The 26,401-nt window shown below is 42.8% G+C and overlaps 2 protein-coding genes across 6 annotated transcripts in view; one reads left to right on the top strand and one right to left on the bottom strand.

Moving 5' to 3' along the window:
- Hspb11 (heat shock protein family B (small) member 11) overlaps positions 1 to 4,080 on the bottom strand; it is a 26,378-nt gene extending 22,298 nt beyond the window's left edge. For 2 of the 4 annotated variants that reach the window (XM_032900917.1, XM_032900944.1), the window contains exon 1: positions 3,417 to 3,506. The gene's annotated coding sequence lies outside the window, so the exon portion shown is untranslated. Of the gene's footprint in view, positions 1 to 3,416; positions 3,516 to 3,994 lie in introns of those variants that run through there. The other 2 variants (XM_032900935.1, XM_032900926.1) reach the window with 2 other exon arrangements.
- Lrrc42 (leucine rich repeat containing 42) lies at positions 3,801 to 25,409 on the top strand. Of its 2 annotated transcripts, none has more exons than XM_032900897.1 (8): positions 3,801 to 4,104; positions 9,512 to 9,998; positions 17,102 to 17,233; positions 18,214 to 18,332; positions 19,427 to 19,515; positions 19,941 to 20,054; positions 23,041 to 23,125; positions 24,938 to 25,409. In XM_032900897.1, the coding sequence occupies exons 2-8, from the start codon at positions 9,526 to 9,528 to the stop codon at positions 25,186 to 25,188; spliced, it is 1,263 nt and encodes a 420-aa protein (XP_032756788.1). In that variant the 5' UTR covers positions 3,801 to 4,104; positions 9,512 to 9,525; the 3' UTR covers positions 25,189 to 25,409. The 2 variants fall into 2 exon arrangements, with proteins under 2 accessions (XP_032756788.1, XP_032756797.1); XM_032900906.1 differs by lacking the exon at positions 3,801 to 4,104 and adding an exon at positions 4,192 to 4,262.
- The last annotated feature ends 992 nt before the right edge of the window (positions 25,410 to 26,401 follow it).

Raw genomic sequence — 26,401 nt, forward strand, 5'->3', positions numbered from 1 at the left:
CTGATGCCCTCTTCTGGTGTGTCTGAAGACAGCTACGGTGTACTCACATTAAATAAATAAATGAATAAATAAATAAATAAATAAATAAGGCTTCTTTGGTTCAAATGGTGGAAGTTTGGACACTATATGTAGTGGAAAGTGGTGGGACCTTTAAGAGATGAAACCTACTGGGAGGTGAACAGGTCACAATGGCCCTCTTAAACTGATTACTAACAGGGGTCTTGGAGAGTAGGCTGCCTTTATAGGAGTAGGTTCATTTCCCTGTTCTCCTGCTTCTACCTCTGGCCTTGTGAACTCTCTTTCCCCCTACATGCCATCACCTGTGAGATCCTTACCCACACCAGCAATAGCAGAAAAACACGTGACTATACTAAAAGAGGGAAGGACACAGACTTAAGCATAAATACATTATCTTTCTACTTTTCATTAATAAACTAAGCACTAGATATTAGACTGGATTTAAAAATCAACCAAATAATATTTTTGAGATACACTATAATTTTATAAAGACACAGACTGAAAGCCAATAATAGGATATAGTACACTTTGTTTTTCCTTCTTTCTTTCTACCCAGATAGGGTCTTTTTACGTGCCTAAACTGGCTTTAAACTTGTACAAGTGTACACACACACACACACACACACACATACACACACACACACACACACACACACACACACACACACACACAGACATAAAGGGGTTATTTGATCCATACCTGGTTAAGTGTTTATAGGGCCTGGTTTTTTGTTTGTTTGTTTGTTTTTAGGACAAGTTTTCACTATATTTATAATGCTGGCCTCAAACCTATGATTCTTCTGCCTAAGTCTCCCCAGTGCTAGAATCACAGGTGTGTGTCTGTGTACCACCAAGCCCAGCTCTAGATCCATTTTTTTATTCCAAAATTGGTAATTCTTGAACAGTTTTATAATTTAAATACTTTTTAATAATTATATTTACTACTAATGCTGAGTGTGTAATATGATGTTTATATAGGTGTGAGCTTCATGGTGGCTGTGAAACTTTGAGGACAACTTTAAAAGTCAGTCAGTTCTCTCCTTCCACCATAAAGTGGGTTCTGGGTATCAAACTCAAATGGCACAGATTTATGTACCAAACACTTTCCGTGCTGAGGCACTTTGTAGGCCTTGTGTTAGGTGCTGATAACTTTCATTTCATTTCTTTTTGATCTCTATATTAGCAAAAAAGTTCACTTTCCATTATAGTTCAAAACAGTATCAAGAGTACTGAAAGCTGTAGCATACTGTGAGAGACATGTTCTAACATTTCTGTGTGCATTTTTCTTGACTAATCTAACTACAACCTTCATACTACTAATACCAGAGAACTGGTATAGAATGAATATTGTTAATTCTTAAAGATGAGGAAAATGGAGAATATATATATATATATATATATATATATATGCTGATGGACCTAGATGCTAATTACAAACAGAATTCTTAGTTTATTACAAATTTGAAAATGTAGATTCAAGTTAAAATTGGAGGTAATAATAACATTAACTACCAAATTACACCAAAGTAACTTTCTTTTTCCTCCTTTGAGTTCCTATCAATTAGGAATATGTTTGTTTCTGAAAATTTTAACAAATATTTTCAAGATACACTTTGGGCCAGGAAAATAGGGGCTGAATGACAGACAATGCTTCAACAATTACTTATAACTCTCTGAACAGCCACAGTTGGAGAATAATTATTAGCAGAATAAGATGTACTGTTTAACACTTCTTAAATTTTCAATTTATTTTTATAGTGCTAGGAATTAAACCCAGGGCTTTCAGAATGCTAGGCACGTGGTCTACTGTTGAGCTATAATCCCATTCAAAACTTCTGTGGCTTGGCATAGTGGCGCAGATCTGTAGTCAAAGCACATGGGAGGCTAAAAGCAAGATTACCACAAGTGGGCAGGGAGCCTGGGCTACAGTAAACTCCAGGCCATCCTCAACTATAGAGTAAGATCATATTGCCAAAGGTAGTGGGGAATGGAATTAAGTAAAGGTATTTGAAATAACAGCTTTGTTAAATACTGGTATAAGAAGTATGCTTATCCAAGTTGAGCAAGCCAGGGGAAGCAATCCAGTAAGCACCATCCCTCCATGGCTTCTATATCAGCTCCTGCCTCCAGGTTCCCACCCTGTGTGAGTTCCAGTCCTGATTTCCTTTGGTGATGAACAGCAATGTGGAAATGTAAGCTGAATAAACACTTTCTCTACCCCCCCCCAAAAAAGAAGTATGCTTATCAACTCTGTAGACATGACAAAGCTGAGAAGTCAGCTTATATGCTGAATAATAAAACTGGCCCTCAAAAGAAATGCTGGAGGGATAGGGGTATAGTACAGTTGTACAGCATGTGCTTAGCATGTTCATGATCCTGGGTTCAATGAAGGAGAGGGAGGGGGGGAAGAAAGGGAGAGAGAGAACAAGATAGAACAGTTTCATTGGTACAAGTTTATGTTTATCAATTTACATATTGTCTATGGCTGCCTTTGTGTGGCAGAATTGAGTAGCCGACACAGACTACAAAATCTAAAATATTATTTGGCCCTTTATGACCCTTGATCTAGGTGTATTAAAATTTAACTTGTTTAGTCCATGACAAAATCACTGTAAGACAACACTGTCCCAAAGGCAAAATTTAAAATTGTTATTTTTAGATTTACTAAAAGTTAGGCAACCAATGGAAAAGTGCCAGTGGGCAGGCATGGGCCTCAGGTTGGATATTCAACAGCCTTACAAAACAAAACGCCACTTAAGAAGTTAAAGAGGTAGTACATTCCATCAAAGTCTTTGAACATCAATAAGGGGTCCCCGTGTACTAACATGTATAATGCTGATATGGCAAGCTGATAACAGACACACAACTAGCAGCTGGATGCTAACAATGTGATTCACATCCAGAATACGGATTTTCTCGTTGACCTTGGGTCCGGGTGCGCTTACACCTGCCTGCCTCAAATCCTTTCCTATACCATCCACTGGTAACTCTGGTTCTAAGTTTAAAACCAGTCATTAATCTGTCTCCCAGGGTGGCAGCCCGGACACAGTCCTCTCACCTTCGCAAGTCCCAGACCCAAAGGATTTCGAATAACTTAAAATGTGCCCACATCGACTTTAAATATTATTCATAACTGTTGGAGAGTGGTCGATGCTGATGATGTCTTACGTTTGGCATATTAACTGTAATTTGTAATTGTTCTTGCCTTTGTGGGTCAACATCATTTCAGGGCACTAAAAGTTCTTGGGGAGGGGGCCTAGAGAGAGGCCAGGCCCTAGTCAGACTGTCCTTTACCAGCGACATCACTGCTCCTTCCCGCGGTCACCCACCGCGCGTCAGCTCACAACCGGTTCCTTCCCGCCCGCATCCCTCCGCCCGCCTCGCTAGCCCGTTCCCACCTCTTCGGTGCCCACCCACCGTGCTGCACAGACCCGCTCGCTTGGGCCTCGGGTAGCTCTGCGAAAGGACCCAGTCCGCTCGCGATCCCCGCCCGGCAAGCCAAGCCCCGCCCCGCCCCCGCCCCACCCCGCCCCGCCCGCGCCCCAGCGGAGTTCCCAGGCGCGCGCCCTGCGAAGCTCCGCCCCGCCCTCTCTTGGCACTGGACCCGCCTAGATGCGCCACCTCGCCTGCGCGTCTTTCCTCAGGACTACCCTTACCCTGCTCCGCGCTGCCTCCGGGGCCCCTAGAGGTCTTGGGGGACACGCCCTCGCGCGGGCACGCACACGCACGGTCCGGCCCCGCCCCTTTCACCCTTCCTGCGACTGCCGGGCTTTCTCAGATCGGCTGTCCCACCCCACTCCCAGTCCCGCCCCGCCATATGCCCCGCCCACTACAGATCAGACCACGCCCCTAATGCCGGCCCCGCGCACGCGCGCCTACCCAGCCGAGGCCTCCCCCTCCCCGCTGGTACCGCGGTCCCGCGGCGCCAGGTCGCCCCCCAGCCCCTCCCTCTTGCCACCCTCTGTGTGTGTCCCACCCTCACGGGCTTTGTGGCCTAGGTGCTGAGCCGCTTCCTGGTCAGCCGCTCAGTGGAGGAAGGAGCCGCCTGTGAGGTGCAGCCGCTCGCTGCCCCGGGCAGGGGCACAGGTAGGTGGCGGCCGCGGGTCGGGCCGCTCGCCGAGCCTCGGGCAGCGCGTGGGTGCGGGGGCGGAGTGTGAGGGGGCTGGGGGAGGGGAAAGGCCCTAGGGACGAGGTAGAGCTCGCGGTGGGAGAGGTGGGAGGATGAAGATATAGGGGTGCCTGAGGTGGGTTTAAGGGTGGGGTCGGCGGCGTCCCGGGTTAGACTGAGGGTGTGTGAGAATTAGGGTTCTGGGCGGGAGAGGGAGCGTATTTAGCTTGGGTGGACTTGGGGAGAGATTTGGGTGGGAGTGCCGGGGAAGGGGGAAAAAAGGGGTTGAGGAGTGCACGGAGGAAAGGAGCTAGGGTTGGAATAGGGGGAGGGGTGGGGTTTGGGGGGCAGGGAGGAAACTAGTTGAGACCGCGGATTGTGAAGTTGGAGATAGTGAAGCGTGAAGAAAGGGGATTCTGAAGGTTGAGGTCGCAAAACCGGGAAAGAGATGGAGAGACTAGGGTGCTAAGAGGAACCTCGATGGCGAGAGGAAGGGAAGAATCGTGAGGGAGAGAAGGATGGGGCTGGAAACGGGTCTCTAGGAGGCAGGTGGAGGTGGGGTTGAGTCTGGAGGACCGGGGCCGAATTTTGAGGGGCACGGGAAGAGTCTGGGCTGTGAGGTAGATGGGTAGAAGATCTGGGAATGAATAAGAAAGGTTAGAATTTGAGGAATGGGGATTTTTTTTTTTTTTTTTTTTTTTTGGTATGAAAAGCGAAAGGGTGGGTAAAACTATCAAGATGTGGGAGAGATGGGGTTGAATTTAGTTTCAGTGGTAGAGCGCTTGCCTAGGAAGCGCAAGGCCCTGGTTCAGTCCCCAGCTCCGAAAAAGAACCAAAAAAAAAAAAAAAAAAAATGTGGGAGAGATTAGCTTGCTCTTGAACAAAGTATGGGCCTGGATATGACGTGAGTTTCTGCAGTTTGGGGGAGAAGGCGATAGGGAAGTGTAAGTTACAGGGAAAAAGAAGTAGTGGGAAATTGAATAATGGCGGTGACACAGAACAATGAAGGTGGATGTTAGTTGGTTAGAGATACTTCAGAACTACTTTCTCTTTGGATTTGTTGTTGTTGTTGTTGTTGTTGTAAAGAAAAAGTCTTTAAAAACCACACATGTTCAAGTAAGGCGAAGGTATCTGCAGTCTTGAGATGAAGGTCATGGGTTGACAGATGTTTTTCTGGTGTGGATATGGCAGATTTCTGCCCTGGCAGAGTGAAGGAGGAATGCCTCATCCCTTAAAGTGAGCCCTGGTTCTGTTTCCACCCACTCTTTTCCTCAGATGAACACTGTTTGGTTTTTCAATATATTCCCGGCCCTCTTAACCCTCAGCTTGAGCCAGTGTGAGTACCAGAGAGATCAAATGGCCGACGAGATTAATTTTGAGAGTTTTAAAACATTTTTAAGGCTGGTGCTGTAATTTTAGTCTTGAGATACAGCAGCAATGCAAGTGGGAAGATCTTGGGCTTTGGAGTTACACAGCCCTGTGATTGAATTTGGCCTTTAGGAGTTGTGAGCCTTAAGTAAGGTCTTTCATTTCTCTGAGGCTCTTCATCCAATCCAGTAAGTGGCAGAACTGACCTCATAGGATCAGTGATTGCATGACATCATTTTATATTGTACCTAACAGTGCTTACCAGCTTGTAGGTATATAGTAAATGGTAGCTTTCAGTCCCATCTGGAAGAATTACCGTTGATCATTACTTCGGCCTACTTACTACTCTTAGAAGACTAGCTTGCCTACTAAGGTTAGGTGTTCTTTTTGATTGTTGGTTTTGGTTTTATTTTTATTTTTCCTGAACCGTAGGCTCAGCTCACAGTTTTAGTACTATTATCCTGTTGCCTTCTCTCTTCTCTTCTTTCTCCTGACTGGGATAATTTTTATGCTTTCTGCTTGGAAACTGGCTTCAAGGTTTTAAAAATTCCTGTTTAGTTATAAATCATTTTATCTTGTCTCTTATTTAAAGAAGTTGTAGAGAACTGAATTTTTATGTTTCATTTATTTGAAGAAATGATATGCATGCTTTGTGCTAACTTTAGCTTCACCAATGTAATGCTAATGTACTGTCGTACCATACTTGGTAATGCTCATGTGGGTCACAGAGCTGCTTCTCTGTAGTGGGCTAGACCACCACCAGACTGCCTGTCACTCTGTTGATCTGACATATAACTGCTATGAGATCTACACTGAACATCGTTATTTTTGCAGATAGCCATTACATTAATTTTCCAGTTTAAATGAGCACTCCTATCCCCAGGCAAGGAAGGCTCTGTCTTTTAAGGGGCTGGTTTGTAGTAGGCCAACATGAACAATAATGAGGGGCAAACAATATCCAGTTTAGAAGCTTTACCCTTTATGGTTGGTTCTTCAAGTTGAAAGTTCAGACATTCATTTAATCCTTAGATCATTTTATAGTACCTCACAAACTGCAGGAAGTACTTGATTAGGAGAATGCAGGGTGTTTTTTTAAAAAAAAAAAAAAAGATCACCATGCATGATTCCCTAAACTAAGAGTAGTTCTTCAAATAACTGAAGAAAACAAAGCCTTGGACTGCGGCCTGGACAAGACGTAGATTTACTCGTCAGTAAATATTGAGTTTGTTTTCAACGTTTAAAAAGAGAACTGTTTGACGAGAGTCTGAAGATGTGATACAGTCATAACTGGGCCCTCTTTTTTGAAAATGATCCTTGGAGGGTAAAGTTGCCAGGAGGGGCAGAGTAAAGGATTAGCATCCAAACTCTCGGCCCACACTACTTGTGCCCTCTGCTGGATGGAATCATACTTCTAGTTTTCATAGAAGTCATCCATTCATTCTGTTTCACTCCAAAGTTTGTGGGAGGTTAGAGAGGGTTAAGAGCAGTGCATACATATATGTAAAGCTTGGGTTTTTGTCTTTCCTTCCTTCTGCTTGTCAGCATTATGGTGTGCTGGTCTATTCAGATATATTATCTTCCATAGGATTTGCCTTTCCTCTGTCACAGATCATTAGGCTTATGACTGTAATCCCAGTACTTGGAGAGCTGTGGTTGAGGGATCACTGTGAGTTTGAAGCCAGCCTGGACTACACACTAAATTTCCGGCCACTTTAAAATGGTGATAATGATAAAATGTTTTCTTTCCTTCATTCACCCATTTGGTCACTTCTTGTCTATGTATCAAATAATTTGTTTTTACGCCATACAGAGTATCTACTTTCTGATATCTAGGTAGAGTAGGCTCTGAAAGTCTAGTCTTAAAGATCAAAGGATATTTTCTTTTTCTCCTAGTTAGGATTAAGGTCTGTGAGGTCGAAGGGACCAAATGCTTGCCCCTGCTGAAAGAAACTCTTATAGCGTGGGGGTGGGGGGAGTGGGGAGGGACATCTTTTCTGCAGCAGCCCTTGAATGCTGGCAAGAGTATGAAGTATAAGAGCTGGCACTATGACAAGACTTTTTTTTTAAACTGGTTTTTACTTTAGTTGTTTTGTCCTCCCTCCCCCCACCCCACCCCCCACGTAGTACCAGTAGCAATATAGCCCCATCATCTGCTGTGCTTCTACCACCTGCAGAAGGGTCTGACAAGTGGGGGAGGAGCCTGCAGCTGTTGCCTGGAAGAGGCGCTGGCTCCTAGCAACAATATCAGCAGGCCCTTCAACTCAGCACTAAATCTACCCCTTTGAGGTCTCATTCAGTTCAGCTTATATCTGTTGAGTGCTTACTCAGTACTAAGCATCATGTCCAGCCTGAGAAAGAAAAAACTCACAGCTTTGGGCACAGTAACAAGTGAACATAGTACACAGTGCTAAGTGTTGTGTAAAAGGAAACACTGGGTGCTCTGGGAAAACCAGACAGGCATGGACTGGTCCTAGGTTGGAGAAGTTTCCCAGGAGAATGCTGAGTGATGGTTGAGCTGAATGTTAATGATGAACAGGAAATGGCTAGGTCAGGCAGAACAACCAAAAGCAGTAAACTAAGCTAATTCCAGCAGGTTGAGTGAGTGGCAGTTTACCCATGTAGTATTGGCAGGGCCACAGAATAGGACATAGTAGATGAGCTGGGAAGGGCGAGGCTCCAGGGCTAAGCTGGCCCTCCTTTCTGATATGCTTTATGCACATAATTATTCTTGGGAGAAAAATGAATAGTAGTGATTCTCACAAACAGGATCATTGTTTGATCTTCAGAGACTCAGCATTTTTGTCACTGACTTAATTGTTTGCTGACACTTGTTAGTGGCTTCAGGCCACATTGTAGGTATTGATGTAGAAGCTGACCTAGTACACTCTAAAAGTCGACCAGAGTCTTTGAGCGATAATTTGAGTCCTTTAGAAATACGGATAGTCCTACATGGTATTAAAATTCACATTTTCCCCTTTCTTACTGTAAAAATGATAATCAGATGCTTTTATTTAACGTAGCAGTTTCTCGTGTAATTTGAAATCTCAGTTCCTCAAGAAAATAGTATTTATTACAGTTAATTCTTGATGCATAATGTCACCAATGGGATTAAAGAAAAACAAAACTGCTTGTGGGTTTTTAACTTACCTCAGAGTGCTCTGACAGAGTCTGAACAGATCTAACACTGGAGGAGTGTAATGACTTTATTTAGCCTTTGTTGTGGAGGCCTTTATTTGTAAATTCAAGACAGCTTGTTGCTTGTGGTTTACCTACGGCTTATGGAACTAGTAAACTAGTTCCAAGACATTCTCCCGAGGGACTGCACCGTACCAGTCTGAATGAATTAAATGCAGCCCTTCTCTCTGTGTACAAAGCAGCAAAGACAGGCCCAGAAGCAAATCAATAAGACAGTGAGCCAAGGGCAACAAAGAGAAGAGTGGAAGGTGCCAAACCAGCGAGGGGAGTTCCTTTTTACTGTGTGTAAACATTTTTAATTCCAGAATTTTGTGGGCTTATAACATCTGATGAAATACTGTATGCTTTGTTTATTAATACTCAGTGTTGAGCATTTAGGATGTTCCTCATTGCTAACATAAATTGTGCAGCTGTAAATCTAATTCTAAAAGTATTGTTGGGGTTGGGGATTTAGCTCAGTGGTAGAGCACTTGCCTAGCAAGCGCAAGGCCCTGGGTTCGGTCCCCAGCTCCGAAAAAAAGGAAAAAAAAAAAAAAAAGTATTGTGCTGGCATTTTTTGTAACTTCTGGGTGAATTTTAGAAATGAAATTTGAGCTCAAAGTTCTGAAAGATGAGTAGATTACTAAATCATGAGAAAAATGGAAAAGAGGCACTTCAGGTAGAAACAGTGGAACAGCCTCATAGTGACAAAGCCCTCAGCAACTGTGGAGTCTTGCTTTCATCATGGTGGGAGGATCATAAAGCTGTGGGCACAGCCAGGTGAAGTTCATACTGCAGATGACATTCTAATTGGATTTGCTTCCGTGCTCATTGCTTTCACAGTTGCAACCAAGGCAATGGCTTACTACCTCAACTCAGAAGCCCACCTGGATCCGGGGCCCATCTATGTTCGAGAAAATGGGCAGCTCCACATGGTCAGTCTGGCCTTGGATGGTGTTAAGAACAGCCTGCAGAAGCCACGGCCTTTCAGACTCTTTCCCAAAGGCTTTTCTGTGGAGCTATGCATGAACAGGGAAGACGACACTGCACAGAAAGAGAAGACTGATCACTTCATTTTCACGTACACCCGAGAGGGGAATCTGCGCTACTCTGCTAAATCCCTCTTCAGCCTGGTGCTGGGCTTCATCTCCGACAATGTTGATCACATTGATTCCCTTATTGGCTTTCCTGAGCAGATTGCTGAGAAGTTATTTTCTGCTGCTGAAGCCAGACAGAAATTCACAGAGCCAGGTGCAGGGCTGAGGGCTTTACAGAAATTCACTGAGGCCTATGGAAGTCTGGTGCTTTGCTCACTGTGCTTGCGAAACAGGTGGGTATTCTCATTAGCTAGTGAGTACTTTAGTGGATGTTTATCCTGTCAAGCCCCGGCTGGGGCTTAGTGCGCTCATAAGCTCTACCATCAAACAGTACTTTCGATTTCACACTTAAACCTTTAAAGTACAGAGAGGTTGGGGAGGCAGCAGGGGATCACCTGTCTTTCTCTCATCTCTTAGACAACATTTAGCCTTGTTTTAAAATGTTCTGTTCGGCTGGCTACCACAGCTTTTCTTTTTTTTTTTTTTTTTTTTTTGGTTCTTTTTTTCGAGCTGGGTACTGAACCCAGGGCCTTGCGCTTCCTAGGCAAGCGCTCTACCACTGAGCTAAATCCCCAACCCCTACCACAGCTTTTCTAATAGATAAAAATACTTGGCAACCAACTTCTCGCTCCTTTTTCCTTAAGATATGGTCTTGCTATATTGCCCCAGGCTGGTAGAGAACCACTAGGCTCGCCAGGTGATGGTGGTCCACACCTTTAACCTCAGCACTCGGGAGGCAGAGGCAGGTGGATCTCAGAGTTCAAGGCTAGCCTGCTCTTCAGAACGATTTCCAGGACAGTCAGGGCTATTACACAGAGAAACACTGTCTTGAAAAAAAAAGAACAAAAAAACCTGTTCTGTTCTCTTCTTCAACTTTTAGGTATAGGCGTATCCCATCTTGCTCCCTTGGAGTCAACTTTTCTCATAAGAGAATACAGGAAATTTATGACCTGCCAAGTATCTCTTGGTATAGCCTTGGGAATAAGATTAGTACTCAGAGTTCTCGGTCCTTTTTCAGTTTTGAGAACACTAGATATTGATTGTTAGATTAAAGGTAACATTTTTAAAACACATGATTAAAATTTCAAACATCCTGAAGTTTGGAAATGCTCAAATAAGTTCCCAACATCCAGGCCTATCTCCTTACAGAGCAGACTTTTCCCTTGTAACTGATTTGCCTTTGTTCATGTACTTTTTTGCATTTATTTAAAATATTTATTTCATTATCATTTAAGAAAACTTTGAGAACATCTACTTTTTTTTAAAAGAGTAAAAATGGCCCTGGCAAACAGTTCAAACATGAGTACAGAAGACTATAACGTCTCTCTGTCTCCTGCTTCCTTCCCTGAGCCCAGCCACTTTTTTCTCATTCCAGAGATACTTTGAACATTTAACATCTCTTTCCAGTTTGTCGAGCTGGAAATGTAGAGGACTACATGTTTTATAAACCTGTGTAACTTTCTTTCTTCACATAATTTGAAAAGCATTGTGGTCAGTGTTGTAGACAGTTTTATAGTGAACCATCTGAATTTTTTTATGATTAAAAGGCAGCTTGCTATTAATTCATTTTTTATGTGTGTGATACTGAAGATCCAACCCAGGACCTAATACATACTAGTATAGTGTCTATATGAACCACATTCCCCAGGCTACCAGTTTACAGTTCAGATGAGTAATAAATATGACCTATAAAATGAAGCCAAACAGCACATCTTTAGTCCTAGCACTCAGGAGACAGAGATAGGTGGATCTCTGAGTGTGAGGCCATCCTGGTCTACAGAGTGAGTTCTAGTATATCCAGGGGTACACAGATTTACCCTCCCCCCCCAAAAAAGAAGCCAAACAAGAAGTGTACAATAAAAGAGAAAGCAATAACAGAAAATATAAAATTCATACAACACGAAGAAAAGTGTAACTAGTCTTTACTTAATTGGTTCATGGAGTTAATGAGTTTACCCCAGGTCAGGCTGCATATGTTGCTTTAAAAGGATTAGGCCAGAGGACACAAAGAACAGAACCTTGGACTTAACACAAAGCAGGCATTTCCTGAACTGTCTGTGCTGTGGCCTACATGGGAATGCTGCCAATGAAAGGAAAACACTTATCTTGCTGAATGACAAAGCCAATTTATTTCACATTTTATCCCTCCACCTCCCTTATTCTTTCCTTCCTTGGTAGGATCTTGTATTAATTAGCTCAGGTTGGCCTTATACTGCCAAACTGGTGCCTCAGCCTCCTGGGTGCTGTTATAGGCATGGGCAACCTTGTGCTGCCTCACTCCTGTGCTTTATTCCAAGTAATTTTGTTTATTCTAGAAAATTAGCAGGGTGAAAAGCAGAATTATGTATAAAAACTCCATATTGAGAATATATAAAACTAAAATGAAAAACTTTACAATCCTATCACAGCAATAATGTTCAAAGACATACTTTCCTTCATTAAGAGAGTACATGCTCTATAACTGGTATTCTACTTTCCCATGTTCTCCAGTTATCTTTACAGTCTTAATAGTTCCCATGCTTTTGAAAATGCTGGGGGTTGGGGATTTAGCTCAGTGGTAGAGCGTTTGCCTAGCAAGTGCAAGGCTGGGTTTGGTCCCCAGCTCCAGAAAAAAAAAAAAAAAAAAGAAAGAAAATGCTGTTTGTCCGTAATATTCTGTATTCTGATTGGTTAGATTGTGATAATAACACTTTTAATTCACATTTGATGAGCATATAAATAATATAACAGCTCCAGTACCAAAATAATAGGTGCGTGTAACATTTCTGGAAAGTAGTTTGCAGTGTGTACTGAGAGACCTAAAACAAAAAAAAAAAAAAAAAAAAAAAAAAAAAGAAAGAAAAGGAGAACTTACTTTAGGGGTTGAGGATTTGGCTCAGTGGTAGAGCGCTTGCCTAGCAACCGCAAGGCCCTGGGTTCGGTCCCCAGCTCCGAAAAAAAGAAAAAAAAAAAAAAAGAAAGAAAAGGAGAGACCTAAAAACAACTACATGATTTGTTCAACATCTAGTTCACTTTGTTTGCTTAGGTTTTTTGAGACAGGTCTTTCTATGAAGCTGCGCTTGCCCAAAACTCAGTGTAAATCCAGCTGGCCTCAAACTCATGGCTAATCCTCCCTCCACTGCTCTGTCTGAGTGTACAGGCATGGACCACCATGCTTAGCCCATAATTCTGCATATTAAGACTATTTCAGCAAGCGTGGTGATCACCCTAGAGAGCAACATCTATCTTACAGGAGAAATTTGGACTCCAAGTAGGTGATTGTTGCAAATGAAGTTACACAGTGAAAGGATTCAACCTTCTTGTTTCTCTTCTTACTCCTGGCTTCAGGCAAAAACAGGAGGTGAAACTGGACAGAGGAAAGAGCCTCTCTTGTGAGCCTAATCATAATGGCGCACAGCTGCAGCCCTGAAGCCGAAGGCCCAGTTCATTGCCAGCTTAGATGGCATAGTGAGGACTTCGCTTAAAAATAACTTTTAAGCTGGACATGGTAGCCCACACCTTTAATCCCAAGATTCAGGAGGCAAAGACAGGCAGATCTCTGTGAGGTCTAATCTAGAATTCCAGGATAGTCAGTACCACATAGTGAGACCCTATCTCAAAACAAACAAAAAACCCAAATAATAAATATTTTTTAAAATGTATTCAATCTGGTAACACTTTTTTTGTAGCAGTGAGAAGCTGAAAGCTAGAGAATTTGTTGGGCAGATTATGGTATAGTCAGATAATTTAAATGATGGTCAGAATGTGACAAATGAAAATAATGAACCTAGGGGGCTGGAGAGATGGCTCAGTGGTTAAGAGCACCCAACTGCTCTTCCAGAGATCATGAGTTCAATTCCCAGCAACCACATGGTGGCTCACAGCCATCTGTAAGGAGATCCGATGCCCTCTTCTGGTGTATCTGAAGACAGCTACAGTGTACTTATATATAATAAATGAATAAAAAAAAGAAAGAAAGAAAATAATGAACCTACAAATATGGACTAACTCTGTAATCCCAGCACTCAGGAGGCTGAGGCAGGAAGAGCACGTGAGTTTAAGGCAAGCGATGGAGCCAGGACCAGGCCAAACAGACTATTAGCAAAACCCCGTTTCTAAGGGTTTTTTATTATTCTTTCTTTAGACAAATGGGCTTTTTTACTTATTTATTTTTTCAAGACAGGCCTTTTCTGTGTAGCCCTAACTTACTGAATAGACTAGACTGGTCTTGAAATCAGAGACCTGCCTGCCTCTCCCTTCCGAGTTCTGGGATTAATGGCATTTTTCACCATGCCCAGATGCACGTGGGCTTTTAAAAACCCACTTTATTATTGTACACTTTAGTAGATGCGAGTATGACATGGCATGTGCTGTGTGCTGTGATGTGCATGGAGGTGAGAGAACAACTGTGTGGAGTTAGTTCTTTCTTTCCACCTTTTGGTTGATGTGAGGGATTGAACTCCCAAGTCATGAAACCTGAATGGCAAATGCTTGACTCACTGGGCCATTTTGAGGGCCAGATATCATTATTTTTTTTAAAAAAAAATTATTTTCACATTCTACTTGTGATTACATTCAAGGTAGTGACTTTTTTAAATTTTGTTTAAAAAATATTTTTATATATTGTTGAAAGAAAAAACCTAATGTCTGTGAGGGAAAATTATAATTGGTTTTATTTTCTTTGTACTTTCTGTAATTTTGTTTTCTTGGTTTTTGAGACAGGGTCTCTCTGTAGCCCTGGCTTTCCTGGAACACACCCTGTAGATCCTCCTGCCTCTGCCTCCCAAGTCCTGGGATTAAAGGCATAAAGGCATGTCCCACCACTGCCCAGCTTCTGTAGTTTCTTAATCCCTCCCCCATTACCCTATCCTGTATTTTGTATTTATATTGATCATGTATTTGTAATAAAATATAGGGAACATTTTCAGTATAATCTCTCAGATTGTATTTTGTTAAATTCCAAACTTTGCACTTTTGTGCAGGTACAAGTGAGTTTACAGTTGTGACCAAAACCCTCTCTTTTGACTAATCAGACGAACATTAGAGAGCAAGGGCTGTAGAGATGTTTGCAATCTAGAGCTACAGTAGCAGAGGTGTTTGTAACAACACAAAAGAGGTCAGGCCAGAGGAAAGAACTTTGAGAAAATAATTGACAATAAGAGAATCGGGCAGGTGGGAGCACCTCATTAGGCCCAGAAGCTGCCTGCTGAAAGAAGGCCGTGTCTTTATGGCGGGGGCCAGGCAGACAAAACTCCCTCGTATTTTAAACCTAATGGTGGTCACAGAGAGCAAGTACATTTTTCTTAAGATATCACTCTATGTTAACAAAGTAGTAATCACTACTATTTTTTTTTTTTTCTTTTTTTCGGAGCTGGGGACTGAACCTAGGGCCTTGCGTTTGCTAGGCAAGCGCTCTACCACTGAGCTAAATCCCCAACCCCCAATCACTACTATTTAAAGGGTGCACCATATACTTCATAAATGTTTTTTTTTTTCTTAATTTGGTAAGAAAGAATGGGAAGGTGCAGTTTTATAGTTGGAAAAATTGAAGCTCAAAGGGTCAAGTGATGGAGCAAATAATTAAAGCTGTTTGAATACAGACTGGGCCCAGCAGTGTGGCTCAGAGGTAAAGAATGACACCTCCCAGTGACTCCTGCAGCTCACATAAACACGGAAAGAGAGAACTATCTTCTCATTCTCTCCCAGTCTGTCTCTGTCTCTGCTTCTTCACCCACAAAAAAATAAAAAAGAATTCAAACTCAGGTCTGTTTTGCACTAAAATATGTGTGTTTGCGTTCTGTTGTTTCTTTACTCTTTGAGCCTTCAGAGGTCATTTGGAAGACAAGCTGCAAACGAGAATCTGGAGCCTTCTGTCCTAGATTAGCATCTAGTATTGTCTGTGCCTATCCTCAGCTTGCGTTCCACAGTGTTTCTTAATCACATTACACAGTATTACGTTCTTCACCCTTAATTTCAGCATTACTAAAAATCCTATGGTAATTGATCAAAGGACCTGTTTTCCTTTCTCTAATTGCCAATAACCCCCAGAGTCCCCACTAACACTTCAGAACTGTGATCAGAGGTAGAGAGCAGCTTTATTTTCAGTGCAGCTACAGTAGTCTGGGTAAGTAATGCTTACTTGTGTACCCAGCTGAGCTCTCTCCAGGCAGCTTAAACTTTTCAATTTAAAAAGGATCCTGCACCTCAGCCGTTTACCTACTAGGCCAGTCGTCAGTTTAATACTGATAATTTCATTTGGATCTAGGAAGGGAAAAGCTCCACCCCATTCTTCCTTCTGATTATCCATCCTGTTTTTGGCAGTTAAGATCCTGCTGAGTAAGGGTGCTGTGTGCTCTCACTAATCCTAGCATATTCTTCCGCTGTAGAAATCACAGGCCTCCAAGAGGAAAGTAGATGAGAAGCGGGTGCTCTGGCCACAGTCAGGCTTCCCTAGTATCCTGTTCTGTCACACCTAATCCCTTTCATTTTTTTTTCTGTTGACCTCATTAGAAATAGATGAACAACTAGAAGGCAGAGCAGAGCCCAGCCAGACTGTGGAATGCATTTTGATCTCTTCCTCTCCAGAGGCCTCCCTGATGCTTCCTGGTAACAGCTTGGCAAGGTGCTCCAGTGTAATTAAGTCACTTATGTTCATAGTTTGTCTTAATAAGCATCTAAATGAGAGTCATGCTGCAGCATACTTTGAGGTAGTTAGGGGAACAGATCCAGTGGTGTGGACGGGTGCTCAAGCTATAGCCTCGGTAGAAAGATAAAATGCCGTGTGCTAGATAGTTTTTGAAACACTTTTTTTTTTTTTTTTTTTTTTTTTTTTTTTTTTGGTTCTTTTTTCGAGCTGGGGACCGAACCTGAAGGCCTTGGCGCCCTAGGTAAGCGCCACCACTGAGCTAAATCCCCAGCCCCAACACTTTTTAGTATATGCAGATTAAAGCCTGGGCTCATGCTACTAATTGAAGCAAGAGACTTTTAAATCAAGTCCAGCCTAGACTACAGAGGAAGACCCTTCCTCGAAAAAAGAAAAAGAAAAGGGAGTAAGTTTGGAATTTCCCAGGTGAAATCCAGCGCTACCATGAAGGTCTGGCTAATTACCAGCTGGATTTTTTTCCTTGTGGTTTGCCTTTGCTCATACTTTTCTGTTTATTGAAAAATGTTTATTCTATTGTCATATACAAAGGTTTTTTTGAGCTATTTACTAATTAGACCAACCCATGTGATAGTCATCAGTGTATGTGCTTATTTCTTGGTATTTGGGACGATGTCATGTTGACTGGCACCAAGTCACAACCCGAATGTTTGAGAAGATAAAGGCAAGCTATTGATAGCTCTCCACACTGCACAGGTATTTGGTGGTTGCAGAAAAACTTGAAGAGATCAAGTCTTTCCGGGAGCTGACCCGCCTGGATCTATCTTGTTGCTGGCTTGGAGATGAGCATGAACTTCTAGAACATCTCACCAATGAGGCCCTGTCCAGGTACCAGCTCACTGTTACTTGTAAATGTTTTGTATATTTACTTATTTACTTATTTTTATCTTATGTACAGTGGTGGTTTAACTGCATGTATATCTGTGTGAAGGTGTCAGATCCCCTGGATCAGGAGTTACAGACCATTGTGAGCTACCATGTGGATGCTGGGTCCTCTAGAAGAGCAGCCAGTGCTCTTAACTGCTGAGCCATCTCCAGGCCCTGTTTTATTTTTAAAGGATGGTCTAGTGGGATCATTTTAAGGATTACTTTCCTGTATTATTTACTAATTTTTTTTCTAAAAACCTTTTCAACTTCTGTTCACTTGATATAGCAGTATAGATTGGAAAGCTCTTAGGAATGATAATTCGTTCTTTTTTCTAAATAACTTTTTTTGGTTTGGTTTGGTTTTGGGGTTTGTTTGTTTATTTTTGGTTTTTGGGTTTTTTTGAGAAAGTATTTGTGTAACAGAGCCCTGGCTGTCCTAGAACTCATTCTGTAGACCAGGCTGGCCTCCAGTGCAGAGATCTGCCAGGCTCTGCCTCCCTAGTGCTAGGTGTGCTCCACCATGTCCAGCTTCTAAGTAACCATCATTATTTTTTTTTTAAAGATTTACTTATTTTATGCATATGAGTACACTGTAACTGTGTCTTTGGACACACACCAGAGGAGGGCATTAGATCCCATTACAGATGGTTTTGAGCCACCATGTGGTTGCTGAGAGTTGAACTCAAGACCTCTAGAAGAGCAGTCAGTGCTCTTAACCACTGAGCCATCTCTCCAGCCCTAAAATTTATTTTTAAAAATTTACAGAAATTCAAGAATATCAATAGGAAAGGACAGTTGGAAACAGAACAATATTTTAGTGGGATTTGGGTGAACTTTTATAATATTTAGAGATGTTAATATTTTATGTTATAAGTGAAATGTTTCCAAGTATGTTCTTAAACATTCATTAAGTGATACTTTTATGGCCTTTGTTTCTCTAGTGTAACTCAGCTCCACTTGAAGGATAATTGCTTATCAGATGCAGGCATTCGGAAAATGACAGCGCCAGTGCGGGTGCTGAAAAGAGGCCTTGAGAATCTAACGCTGTTAGACCTGTCTTGTAAGTTACTGGGTGTTAGTGTCTGGGGAATGGCTTTAGGGTCATCGATCCCCTATGTGAGGAGATAAAAGACAAGCTGATCTAGGAGCCATAACAGTCCAGTGACAGAACTGAGGCCAACAGCTCTTGACTCCTGGCCCAGTGCCTTTTGAAGATTATCACCACTTCCTACAGAGAGGGAAAAGGCCCTTCAGATTTCCCATGCCACTCAGCATATAGCCAGCAGGGTCCTTCTGCCACGTTAAGAGCATCCGTAAGGGCATTTGGCTCTACTTTGATTCTCTGATCCATGGTGTCTGTCAGCTACATTCTTTTTCTCAGTATTTACCTAGTAAGAAACAGAATTAATCACTCTTATGGTAACTTAAGATTAACTTGACTCCAGTGATAAGAAGCCAGCGGTTTGGGAGTCCTGTAATACCATCTGTGGCAAGGTGGGTTGGTTCTCAGTGAGTAGAAACCGCAGAGGCTAGGGCAGCAGGTGGTTTTGTACCCTTGGGCAAGTTACTTGACTTCTGAGCCTTGGTTTTGGCCTCTGCACAGTAATGTTGCTGAATCCCCTGGCGGACCTCCCAGGGAGTTAGTTACCTACCTACTTGAGCATCTGCTGTATCGCTGGCACTATGCTCAGTGTTCCTAGATGGAACGGCTAGAGCAGTACTCCATGAGGTGAAAAGGCAGTATGTAAGAAATGCTTCTGAAAATCAAGATAGTAAGAGCAGTGATGGTCCCTTTGTAAGTACCCTGAAAATCTTCTCAGACTGAGCACATGCCCGTAATTACTTGAGAAGTGAATTGGTGAGGAGCAGGACAGTACGCCCCATTTGAGTAGTTCTGCTCCTAATTGACTGTGGGGATAACTGCCTTAGTCATGTATTTTTTTTTTTGCTCATCTGAGTCCTAGGTAGTTGGACTGTGAAGGATCTAGTGTGGTTGCTTCACGTTGCAAGTAGAAAAAATAAGAATTCATACTGAATTCACTCTGGAACTCTCATGCACTCCGCTCACTGATGCCTGGGTGCTTTCCTCTGAGCTTACTGTGGGGCTTTTTTCCAACAGTTATGACAGAATGCTGCCTTGTTTTTGATGTCTAGGTAACCCTGAGATAACAGATGCTGGAATTGGATACCTATTTTCTTTTAGAAAACTAAACTGCTTGGATATCTCTGGAACAGGACTAAAGGTAAGGCATTTGGTCTCTTATAGGCTTTATGATATGGGACTTTGCTTCTTTTACAGCTTGATGTTTAAAAAGAGCTAGTATTTATGATGGTCTTACTCTCTTTTGTTTTTGAGATACAGTGTTACTATGTAGCCCTTCCTGGGCTTGAATTTCCCATGTAGCCTAGGCTGGCCTCAGACTCATGGCTATCCTTAGCTTATTGAATATTAGGGTCACAGGTATATGTCACCATGCCTAGCATTTGGCATTTTGGTCTGGTTGGCTAGCCCAGGGTGGTTTGGAACGCATGATCTTCCTGCTTCAGTTTCCAGAGTGTTGGAAGTATAGGTGTGCACCACCATACCTAATTTATAGTGGTCTTTGCTACTAAAAACAAGTCAGAATTGGAAAATTCATTCATGTCTCTGGTGTTTCTTTCTCACTAGGATATCAAAGCCGTTAAGGACAAGCTCCGGACACACATAGGCCTTGTTCACTCCAAAGTGCCTTTGAAGGAATTTGATCACAGTAACTGTAAAACAGAGGGCTGGGCTGACCAGGTATGCCAGGCTTTTCACTAGAGTTAGTACAGCTGCTCTCTTTCATTCTAGGTACCTGGATGTCACAGAAACATGATCCCGTTGATACTTTTTACCTCAGTTGTACTGTTGTCTCTTCAGTCATCAGTGGTGATAGTCTCTACTGACCCATCTACTTAAGGAAGGAGTAGTGTTGGTCCTCAGATCTTAATACTAGCCTGCTTTGGTTGAGAGACTGACCGGGCCTCATGCCTAGAAAGCCATCTTATTCTACAAATGATTCAGGAAATAAGTAAATTATGACTCACTAAGCAAAAAGGGGGATTGGGGATGTTCCTGATCTGTTGTCGTCACAGTGTGCTGTATTCCAGAGAGAATTAACAGGTGTCACACTGTAAAGGTTTCAAATCTGACTGTTCTTTTCTTTTCCCAGAGCCTTCATGAGGAGTCTCTTTGAGCTTTCGCTCTCTTGCCTTTTGCCAGTGAAAGATCTGACCTTTGAGTTTCTCTTGACTTTGTAATGCCTTTCCCTAGTGATAAAGTATAGCTTTAAATAGAAAGTCAAAAGGTACCAGGTAGACAGCAGCTCACCTGTTTGGGCACCTTCCCCTTCAGACACCTATCTGTTGTTTCTTGGCAGAAGCATGGACAACTTTATCCTGAGTTCTTCCTTGGCTCTGAGCCAGAAGGCATGGTGGAAAATCTGTCTACCAGCCTGAACACAGATAGCATCACCTCCCAATAGATAAGAAGGGGGACCTGTGTCAAGTGTGTTAGAACCATTTGGAGCTGGCTCCAGTTAGGCATGGTTCAGTAATTGCCAGAGTGGACCCAGATTCCATCCTAGGTGCATCTGGAGGACACATGGCTCTTGCCAAGACCTCCTACAGGTTGGTAGCAAGTAACGTGGTGGAAAGAACATAGGTTGTGGGGCCAGAGACTGAGAGTTGAGAGTCGAGCCTCATAAACTTAGTAGCTAGCTGTACGACTGTCTCCAAAGTTCTCCACTTCTCCACCTTTTACTTCCTTTATTTTTTTTAAGGAAATAACTTGCAAGTTTATTTTAGTGGTAAGCCCTTGTTTGTTTATTTCTTCTTTCAGTCTTATTCCTGAAAGCCTTCAACTTCCTTTGTCATATTGCATTTCCCTGGCTTCCTCACCACCTCATCCCCTGTGTCACCTTCTGGTGGTGCTGTCTTTCTCTATGTAAATGTCTGTTATCCTTACTCTAGTGAGTCCCTCACCACCAGGGCATCTGCATTCTCTTTGCTCTTAGCTCTCACACCCCTTGCTGCCTTGTCTTGTAGTCTGGTTTTGGCCTCCACTGCTCTACTTTAAGTGTCTCTGGAAGCTGCCAAGTAGCCTAGTGTTCCCCTTCCGTGACCTTAAATATAGACATGCATGCCTTGGGATTTTTCTGCCTTAGGTGATTCCTCCTTCCCTTTTATGCCTCTATTTCTCAGTGTCCTGAAAGGAAAATCAATCTATCAAAAGCCATTTGTATTCCCAAATATTTTTTTTTCTTATCTTTTTCCTTTTTTTCGGAGCTGGGGACCGAACCCAGGGCCTTGCGCTTGCTAGGCAAGTGCTCTACCACTGAGCTAAATCCCCAACCCCCCAAATATTACCTACAAGTATCTTCCTGGCACCTCAAAGTCAGTTTGTCCAAACTTGTTTTCTTTTTCTGGATTCACAGTTAGCCCTTCTTCTGTTTCTGTTGCTGGAAGGACAGTGTCTTTATTTTCTACCCAGTCACCAAATTGATTTAGTCCATTTTGGCTTCCCTTAGATTAGTACCCATTTCCGGGACCAGGAAATATCATTGAAGGATCCATAACTAATATGTTCCAAGTGCTTTCTGCATAACAGACACTGATAGACCCTCTATGGAGTCCTTGTACCAGCCCTGTGGAATGCATACCATTACTAAGCTCTATTCAACATGTCAAGAAAGTGAGACTCAGGGGTTGGGGATTTAGCTCAGTGGTAGAGCGCTTGCCTAGGAAGCGCAAGGCCCTGGGTTCGATCCCCAGCTCCGAAAAAAAGAACCAAAAAAAAAAGAAAGTGAGACTCAGAAGTTAGATCCCTAGCTATGGCCTGTCTGGCTAGTAAATGTGCTCTTAACGGTTTGTGGTTTTGTCTGTCTGTATCTTGAGTCTCACTGCGTATCCCAGGCTGGCCCTAGATTCATAGTTCTGAAACTACAGGTGTGTTCTACTGTGCGAGGTCTATTCTTAGTGCTTGAATTGCTCTGTATCCTGCAAGTGTTTCATCACTCATGGTCATTATGATCGTTGTATTGCATTAGTAAGAAATATTAAATGCAAAGTCCTTGTTACTCAAAATATGTTGAAATGATTACTTTTCACTCTATCATGTATAGTTTATTATATCCAGTCATATTTCTAAAGAAAACAGCAGTAGCTAGTAAGTAAAATTACATTTGTAACGTGTAGCTATAGAAATATGGGCATCCTATATAGGCACATAGAGATGGCAGGCATAAGGGTCTGGGGTTGTGTGAAACATACTATGACTATGGTTTTAGCTTTTAGTATTTAAAGATGTTCAGTTCCTGCAGTTGATTCCTAACTTAGCAGGATGGACCTGGGGATGCGTGAGCTCAGCAGGCTGGCCTGTAGTATGCACTTACATATTTTTGGATCCAGTCTGACTTGATTCTTACGAATAACAGTTAGGTTTATGTTTCAGGAAAGGGAGCAAAGACTAGCTAGGAGGAATAGTGCTTGCCTCCCTGGTACAAAAAAATGAAAACAACAAAAAGGAGAAAAAAGGGAAGGGGCCAAGGAGGAATGAGAAAAATTTGAGATTTAAAAAGGCAAGGTTGGGGTTGGGGATTTAGCTCAGTGGTAGAGCGCTTGCCTAGGAAGTGTAAGGCCCTGGGTTCAGTCCCCAGCTCCGAAAAAAAGAACCAAAAAATAAAAAAATAAAAAAAATAAAAAGGCAAGGTTTTGTTTGTGTTCAAGTCTTTCCAAATTCCTTTTAGATTGTCCTGCAGTGGGAGCGAGTGAGCGTGGAAGCTGTGCGGCAGCGGAAAGATCCGGAGCCTCGAAAGGCAGCTCAGTACTTCTGTGAGAAATTCTGTTTTGGAGTTTTTGCTCTTGGGTTTTTATACTTTTAAAACAATCAGCTCGTCTTCTCTCTGTAGGAAAATGAGTTGTACTAGTATTCACTAAGACAGATCATTCCCTCAGCGTAGCTCATGGTGCAGGTACCACCATTGGGAAGGCTGCTGCTTATTATTTGTATCTTGTGGTGGCACTAAAGAAAACAGCACAGAAAATTGTCACCAACAGATGGAAGTAGGACTAGGAATATTGTTCAGGGATCAAGGGTTTTTTCCACGGGCAAGGCCATGTGTTCAGTCTCAAACATGAGAGAAAAAAGGCTTTAATCTGCATGCCCTGCAGCAGACAGGTGGGTTAACAGAATGCAGTGTTTATGTACACGGGAGTATGATCCAAGTCTTAAAAAGCAAGAACATTGTGGGGGGCTAGAGAGATGGCTCGAGTTCAATTCCCAGCAACCACATGGTGGCTCACAACCATCTGTAAGGAGATCCGATGCCCTCTTCTGGTGTATCTGAAGACAGCTACAGTGTACTTATATATAATAAATGAATAATAAATCTTTAAAAAAAAAAACATTGTGGGATGGAGATGGCTCTCTCAGCGGTTAAGAGTGCATGTGCTCTTCCAGAGGACCTGAATTCAGTTCAGCAGCAGCCATATCTGTGCCTTCCAACCACCTGAAACTCCAGCTCCCGTGTGCACACAGTCACACACTTACATATGATTAAATGATAGAAATCTTTCTTCTTTAACTTTTTATTATTTATGTATTTATTTTATATGCATTGGTGCTTGTATGTCTGTGTGAGGGAGTCGGATCCCAGAGCCAGTGCTCTTAACCACTGAGGCATCTCTCCAGCCCCAATCTTTTGTTTTTTTAAAAGGTAAGGACGTTTTGACACATGAGCATTAAGACTACATGAGATAAGGCAGTGGTGAAAGGACAAGTACTGTATTATGATTGTTCCTTTGGGAGCTTCCCAGAAAAACCAGGTTCACTGGGAAAGAGAAATAGTTATAGGGCAGGGTTAAGGAATCTCTATTGAATAGCTACAGACTTTTTAGTTTGTATGGTAAAATGTTCTGTAGGCTGGTGAGATGGCTCATTGGGAAAAGGTGCTTGCCATCCATGCAAACCTGGCAGCCTGAGTTTGATCCCATGATGAAAGGAGAGCACTGACTCCTCTGACTTTTACGCACTGCCACATGTGCCTGCACATTCACATCATACCCAGGCAGTAAAGGCTCTGGGGGGGGGGGGCGCTGCAGCTTGTGGTAGAATACTTGTTAAGCATGCACAAGGCTCTGATCCATCAGCTCTGAAAGTAGAAACATTCTGGAGATTCTGGAGATTGGTTAAAATGTTCATTTTGTCACTTTAAAAAAGAATTAAGCGATAAGCTGAAGGAAACAGTAACCAAATCAGAACCCTAGGGCAGACCACATACTACAGGGGCAGAGGTCAGAGTCAGGTCCAGGTTGGAAAAGGAAAAAGGAAGCCAACAGCTTATTAGCCTTGAGGATGTGCCCGACACTGTCCCTTTGTATACATTATTTTATTTATTTATTTCTGTGTCATTCTAGATTTTTTATTCATAGGAAATTGAGAAAATGGATTCTTGAGGTATTTTAGAGTCACTGAACCCAGTGAGCGCCCTCCTCTCCCTCTGCCGTGGTAGTATATCTGCCGCCCCTGCTGCTGGGCAGTCAGCCCAGACCACCCCAGGGCCTTGTCTTAGTCCTGGGTGGTCTCAGACTTTGGCAGGTCCTGCCCACGAGCACAGAAAACTCACCCACTTCTTATTCTTACAGATCAGAATCGAGCTCTCACAGAAGCTTCAAGGAAATGTCCCCTAGCAGAGACCCACATGAACTCTTCTGGAAAACTCCAGTTCTATAGGGAGAAGGCTCCGGACTGCCATGAGCCACTGTTGAGCCAAGAATCAAAGAAGAGCAAAAAGAGAGCTTTCGAGGAGTCAGAGCAGGAGCAGAGCTCGCCGCAGTCAGCTAAGAAGTGTGTGTGTCTGGCTGTGGAAGACTGGGATTTGCTCAATTCCTACTGACTGACACATACAGTTGATCCCCCCTCACCTCAGCACATGAGATGTGGAGGACTGCTGGTGATTTTCTTTTGGTTTGGATTTACCTTTGGCATTAGCATAGCAAGCAGATATTTCTACTTTTGTGGTGGGGGAGGGAAGGCTATGGACGTATGTAATAATTTCTAATGTATATTTTCAATACATAGTAATTTTTTCAAATAAACTCTTTTGCTCTCGTTGAATTCTGCTTGTGGATCGGAGATTGGAGCCACAGGAGGCAGCACCACGTGAACTAACAAATTTGAGCTCCTCTTGCTACAGTTTAGAACAGGTGATAGAATGTAGATGTGAATGAAGCTGCTGCTGATTGTATGCCCTGAGCCGTGCCCTGGCCTCTTAGTGAGTATACTAGCCAAAATTCAGAGCCAAGAACATTCAACCTCAAGTTAAGTGGCGTGTTCACTGTCACAGAGCTTACAATAGCAAGTTAGAGTTTACACTTCTTTGTTGGCTGCAAAGCCCATTCTGTTAGGTTGCCTTCCCAACAATCATTAGCATTTATTGAAATCCCAGCCATTGAAGGTATTCATTAGAACCCCAGTGACTCACAGCAGTCTTGGAAGTAATAGGGCAGAAGCTTTTCCCATCCTAAGACTTACTGGAAAAGGCCCAATGATAAATATTGTAGGCTTTCAGGCCACAAGAATTTTCTTAGGAATACCCAGCTACACACAGTAAATCAATATGGCTGCCTGCCAATACTTTTTTTTTGTTTACAAAGACAGGTGGTTGGCAAATTAGCCAGAGTTTGGGTGCGTGCCACTACACCTGGCACCAGGCAGCTCTTGTTTAAAAGCAAGCACCCTTGTGAGGACTGTGCAGTTGAAGCAATTTAGCAAGAGTTAACCTCAGCAGGTCTGGAGTAGGACTTAAGATTCAGAATTTCTAGATGGGCACAGCATATGCCTATCATAATTTGGAGGTAGAAGCCAAACAATCAGGAACTCGAGGCTAGCCTGGGCTGTATTAAAAGATTCAACATTTCCAGCAAACACCCAGAAGATACCAGTGAGTATCGAGGCTCTAACTCCTAGCCGTGTAAACACTGGACACGACAGCAAAGAATGCTTCCATGTTTGGGTGTTAACGACCTATTAAAATGTCTGTGAAAAATATCTGAGCAGGGGTCGAGGCACATGCCTGCAATCTCCACACTTGGAAGACTGAATTGGAA

Source organism: Rattus rattus, chromosome 1, assembly GCF_011064425.1.
Source record: "Rattus rattus isolate New Zealand chromosome 1, Rrattus_CSIRO_v1, whole genome shotgun sequence".
Classification (NCBI taxonomy): domain Eukaryota; kingdom Metazoa; phylum Chordata; class Mammalia; order Rodentia; family Muridae; genus Rattus; species Rattus rattus.

What these genes read in the sequence shown, in the direction of transcription:
- Lrrc42 (XM_032900897.1), top strand. Translation starts at nt 9,526, where the DNA reads ATGGCTTACTACCTCAACTCAGAAGCCCACCTGGATCCGGGGCCCATC. An exon ending in TCACTGTGCTTGCGAAACAG is followed by an intron (nt 9,999 to 17,101) that starts GTGGGTATTCTC and finishes CACACTGCACAG; the next exon opens with GTATTTGGTGGTTGCAGAAA. An exon ending in TCTCTGGAACAGGACTAAAG is followed by an intron (nt 19,516 to 19,940) that starts GTAAGGCATTTG and finishes CTTTCTCACTAG; the next exon opens with GATATCAAAGCCGTTAAGGA.